Raw genomic sequence first — 6000 nt, 5'->3', positions numbered from 1 at the left:
ACAACAGACATCACCACCCAGCTCACACCCAGACCCCTGTACCACCTGCACAACAGACATCACCACCCAGCTCACACCCAGTCCTCCGTACCACCTGCACAACAGACATCACCACCACACCACCTGCACAACAGACATCACCACACAGCTCACACCCAGACCCCAACACCACCTGCACAACAGACATCACCACTCAGCTTCAGGTTTTTTCATTTTCATCCAGAATATACAACTCCACATCCACAACTTTTTTCATGTTATGTGACCTACAACACACACACACACACACATACACGCGCGCACACACACAAACACACATGCGGTCTGTGTTAAAAAACACATCTTCAGTGCTACAGTGTGGCCGCACTGCAAAGAAATGAAGGAGTAAGAACAGCTTACAGATACTTGCTGTACTTGGTGATGTCAGCCTGTGTTGTCTTCAGCTCTCTGCGAACTCTTGCCGTCTCATCCAGCTGATGAAAAAAAAAAAAAAGAAAGTAAGTTTATAACAAAAAAAAAGAACATACACCTGGACTCTTATCAAGCTGTTCTACACAAGATGATGAAGCTGATGGCAAACCTTGGCCAAAGCATTTTCAGGTAAAAAAAAACAACTACTTTTCGGGGGCAAGCTTCTTGATCAACAGGCTTTGCACATATTGTTCCATTTCTGATGATCAATAAAATTACAGCTGCTTACAGTTTGAGGAACAAGGTGGAGACTGCTGTGTCTGCTCCTCTGTGCATGTATGTGCACTATTTACTTGCACAGTATTTTGTGATTCAAAGACAGCTGACTTGTGTACGTTTCCATGAGTAGAAAATGGGGGGTGGGGAGGGGGAGGGGAGGTGTGTGTGTGTGTGTGTGAGAATATGTGTGTGTGTGTCTGTGTGTGTGTCTGTGTGTGTGTGTGTGTGTGTGTGTGTGTGTGAATATATATGTGTGTGTGAGAGAGAGAGAGAAAGGGGAGAGAAAGGGGAGAGAGAGAGAGAGAGAGAGAGAGAGAGAGAGAGAGAGAGAGAGAGAGAGAGAGAGAATATATGTGTGTATATAAGCATGTTTTTGTACATGTATGTATGTGTGGGGTGTGTGTGGGTGTGGGTGTGTGTGTGTGTGTGTGTGTGTAAATGTACACAATCACAAATCTGCCCTTGTTTCTGTAGGTCTGTGCGCTAGTATCATAAACATGCAACAAAACCCTCCTCTCCTTCTCAAACTCTCTCTTTCCATCCCCCTTCTCCCCATCTCTCTCTCTCTCTCTGAGAAAAGACAAACATGTTAAGAGCTTATCTCCTTTAAATTTCATTTCATTTTGTTCTTTCTAAACAATAAACAAAACAAAAAAACAACAACAAAAAAACAATAAAAAATACTTATTTCTCTCTTTCACCTCTCTCTGCCTCTCAACTTACACACACACACACACACTTTTTTTTTTAAAGAGAGGGGAGGTCTCTTTGAGCGCCTAACTCACCACAGAGCTGTGCACTTTTGACCGGAAGTCTGCAATCCCGTCTCTGATGTTGGTCTCCACCGTGTTCACAGAATCTGTGGCGCCTGCACACACATCAACGACAGCAACAAGGAGGAAACAGTGTCAGACTGACAGAATACACACATGTGACTTGCAAAACCCAGGTGGAACGCTTATCAGCTGCAAGGCTTAGGCTTTTGAGCCAGTCCTTCATTACTACTACTGCTGCTACAACTACTACTTCCACGACTGCTTCTGAGACGAGGCAACAAACCTCATGAAACTGGTACTTTTGCTCTCCTGGTCTCTGCCTCTCTATTTCTTGTCTCTCAATTTTTCTCTGTGTGTGTGTGTGTGTGTGTGTGTGTGTGTGTGTGTGTGTGTGTGTGTGTGTGTGTGTGTGTGTCTGTCTGTGTTGCATGATCAAAAGGAATTTCTCAATTACACTGTCTGAAAATAGCACAGTGAATAATTTGTTCCTGTTCTGTAAGATTTCAAAAATTAAAAAAAAAAAAAAAACACAATGCAAAGTGGCAATTCATATAATCTTTAAGCTTTTTTGTTTGGCTCATTCTTCTTTGTTTTCTGTTTCTTTTGTTGTTTCATTCTTTATTCTCGATATTTTACAGTTCTCACATAGCAGGACTGGTTGGCGTCCACGCGTGCATGTGTGTGTGTGTGTGTGTGTGTGTGTGTGCGCGCGCGTAATCATCAGCTTTAAAACAGACAAAACTGAGTTATAATCTTCAACATCTCTAAATGTCAGGAAAACGTTCTCCCAACCAGTCATAACTGAATACAGACAAAGTGATGATTCATGAGAGAACTGATCAACAGATAGCCACAGTAACAACCACAAAAGAACGAATCACTTCTTGTACAAATGATGCAGTTCCTGTGAGATGTACACAGAATCATTCACAAAGGAAGTCATCAATTCTCACATGATATTGTTAGAAACACACACACACATACACACACAACACACACACAAAACATCATACACACAAATGCATGCATGCATGCATACATTCGCACACAGACGCACATACCCTCACAAACATGCATGTGCGCACACACACGCGCGCGTGCACACACACACACACACATACACACACAAATACGCATACAGACAAAGTAAACAGTCCGAAGTGCTCACTGTCGATGCCGTCGTTCACACTCTGAGTGGTGGTGTTCTTGGTTCGGTCAATGGTCTCCTCTGCCTGTTGGTAGATCAAAAACATGGTTCACTTCAGACATCAAACACACACACACACACACACACACAAACACTCAAATGCAATTATTTCCTCGCTTCAGCTCGTTAACACAATAAATGTACAGTACCCCAACTCTAACAATCATGCACACACAGAAAAAAGCTATTAAAAAAAACATATTGATGCAATGACGCATGCCACCTGGAATGACCCTTGTCACACGGACCTCATGGCCAATGACACAGTTTCAAAATATATCACACACACACACACACACACACACACACTACAGTTCATGAACAGATTTCAGCTTAATAGCTAAAATGCCCTGAAGCCAAATTCCATTTCCTATCCCCCCCCCCCCACACACACACACCTCCCACGCCCCAACATCCCCCGTCCCCTTCTCCTTGTATTCTTTTTTTGTTCACTTTATCAAATCTTTACACTCAAAGTCTGGCCTTAAAACCTCTTTCCAAAACAGCCCCCCTCCTCACCTCCCCCCCCCACCTCCCCCCCCCCCCAACACCCATGTACACACACACACACACACACACACCCTCTCACCTGCCCTTTCCTGCTCCAGTTTCTCCAGGTTTCTGTTTGCATGTATCTACGAGTTTTGCTTTTAATCTCTCTGAATTACAGTTATACATGCAAGTTTCAGTTTCAATTTCAGTTTCTCAAGGAGGCGTCACTGCGTTCGGACAAAACCATACACGCTACACCACACCTGCTGGGCAGATGCCAGACAGCAGCACAACCCAACACGCTTGTCAGGCCTGGAGTGCATGCACACATGTTTGTGCACCTATCAGAGTGGATTTCTTTTAACTCTCTCCATACGAACGGCGAAAGAGACGACGTTAACAGCGTTTCACCCCAGTTACCATCATCAAAATATTGCAAGCGGAAGGCTCTTATACTGAAGAGGTGAATGTTGACAAAGAATGCCACAATTCTGACGACGGAAGCTAAAGGTTGGGTCATTCAGACACCCATTGGACATCCAAGGGGTCTATGTAGAGGAGAAGAGAGGACTGGCCGTACTGAGTGAGTTAACATCATTCTGCCAGAGGACAACGCTCTTGTTGCCGTGGATTCTTTTTCTGTGTGCCAAGTGCGACATGATCAGTTTGATTTTCCAGTCAAACTTGGGAGAAAGGGCGAGAGCGGGATGAAAACCCACACCCTCACGGACTCTCCGTTGGCAGCTGAGCGTCTCTACCATTCTGTCACCATCCTCCTTGCATGCAAGTGTATGACTGGTGTGTGAGGGGTTCAATTTAGTCTCTGTACATGAATCAGTGCTATGTAAATACTTTTTTTTTAAATTATTATTATTATTATCATTATCATTCTTACTGTTGTAGTTGTCATTAACATCATTGTCACTATTACTATCTTTCCCCTCCGATGTAGGAGCAGCAGGAGACAAGACAGGACACGGCAAGCTGAGACACTGACCTGTCTGATGTAGGAGGAGGAGAGAAGACAGGACATGGCATACTGAGACACTGACCTGTCTGATGTAGGAGGAGCAGGAGACAAGACAGGACATGGCATACTGAGACACTGACCTGTCTGATGTGGGTGGAGACAAGACAGGACATGGCATACTGAGACACTGACCTGTCTGATGTAGGTGGAGACAAGACAGGACATGGCATACTGAGACACTGACCTGTCTGATGTAGGAGGAGCAGCAGGAGAGAAGACAGGACATGGCATACTGAGACACTGACCTGTCTGATGTAGGAGCAGCAGGAGAGAAGACAGGACATGGCAAGCTGAGACACTGACCTGTCTGATGTAGGAGCAGCAGGAGGAGAGAAGACAGGACATGGCATACTGAGACACTGACCTGTCTGATGTAGGAGGAGCAGGAGAGAAGACAGGACATGGCATACTGAGACACTGACCTGTCTGATGTAGGAGAAGGTGGAGAGAAGACAGGACATGGCATACTGAGACACTGACCTGTCTGATGTAGGAGGAGCAGGAGACAAGACAGGACATGGCATACTGAGACACTGACCTGTCTGATGTAGGAGAAGGTGGAGACAAGACAGGACATGGCATACTGAGACACTGACCTGTCTGATGTAGGAGGAGGTGGAGAGAAGACAGGACATGGCAAACTGAGACACTGACCTGTCTGATGTAGGAGCAGGTGGAGACAAGACAGGACATGGCATACTGAGACACTGACCTGTCTGATGTAGGAGGAGCAGGAGAGAAGACAGAACATGGCAAACTGAGACACTGACCTGTCTGATGAAGGAGCAGCAGGAGGAGAGAAGACAGGACATGGCAAGCTGAGACACTGACCTGTCTGATGTAGGAGCAGGAGGAGACAAGACAGGACATGGCATACTGAGACACTGACCTGTCTGATGTAGGAGGTGGAGACAAGACAGGACATGGCATACTGAGACACTGACCTGTCTGATGTAGGAGGAGCAGGAGAGAAGACAGGACATGGCATACTGAGACACTGACCTGTCTGATGTAGGAGGAGCAGGAGAGAAGACAGGACATGGCATACTGAGACACTGACCTGTCTGATGTAGGCCTCCAGGTTCACAGAGTTGGCCAGCTTCTGGGCCTCGCTGCTCAGGTCGTTCAGCTGTAAATTGCACACATACACATCAACACACAGGAGTAAAGGTGCAGACATGCAGTCACGCTCTCACACACAGACACATGCCACACACACAGTGCACGTGATCACTCTCACAAACAGACACACACCACACACACAGAGGCACACACACGTGCGTGCATGCACGCACACACATACATACACACACACACACACACATAAGCACACAATGTCTCATGAATCTCCATCTGTGCATTGAAAAAATATCAATCATCAATGCGATCCATAAAAAAAAATGTTTCTTTGCTGCTATAATTCGTAATGTTCATTATCTGTGTAAAAGCCTGGAAACTGTCTATGCACATCATAGGAATTCTTCACAACAAAATGCTGATCAACAAACAATTACAAAAAAAGCTGTATAACTCAAAGAAAGATGAGAGATCAGGCTAGCACCTTTATTTCACTCAAATTCCACTTATCTGCATGCTTGCTTTTTTTTTTTATTCATTTGTTCATTCATTCATTTACAATCTTATTCATTTGTTCACACACTTATCCATATTTCCATTATTAGTAGGGTTTTAAAAAAATATATATATATACAAAAGCAGAGCAGCATTCTTTCTTCAACCTGCGCTAGTGGTTTGCAATTCGTGTGTTCACTTGTCATCCACTAACAGACTGCGTATGTATGACC

At 44.8% G+C, this 6000-nt stretch overlaps 1 protein-coding gene across 6 annotated transcripts in view; it reads right to left on the bottom strand.

Annotated features, from left to right (window-relative positions):
* The window catches only part of LOC143283250 (prominin-1-A-like), an 84498-nt gene that overhangs the window by 40221 nt on the left and 38277 nt on the right, over positions 1-6000 (bottom strand). For all 6 annotated transcript variants that reach the window (XM_076589427.1, XM_076589451.1, XM_076589458.1 and 3 more), the window contains exons 8-11: positions 5256-5324; positions 2635-2698; positions 1476-1558; positions 400-473 (exon numbers count right to left, since the gene is read on the bottom strand). In XM_076589427.1, the coding sequence (XP_076445542.1) occupies positions 400-473; positions 1476-1558; positions 2635-2698; positions 5256-5324 (290 nt within the window). The remainder of the gene's footprint in view (positions 1-399; positions 474-1475; positions 1559-2634; positions 2699-5255; positions 5325-6000) is intronic.

Source organism: Babylonia areolata, chromosome 1 (assembly GCF_041734735.1).
Source record: "Babylonia areolata isolate BAREFJ2019XMU chromosome 1, ASM4173473v1, whole genome shotgun sequence".
Taxonomy (NCBI): Eukaryota; Metazoa; Mollusca; class Gastropoda; order Neogastropoda; family Buccinidae; genus Babylonia; species Babylonia areolata.
The sequence above is the reverse complement of the archived record's forward strand: the minus strand, read 5'-3'. Positions and strand labels throughout refer to the sequence as shown.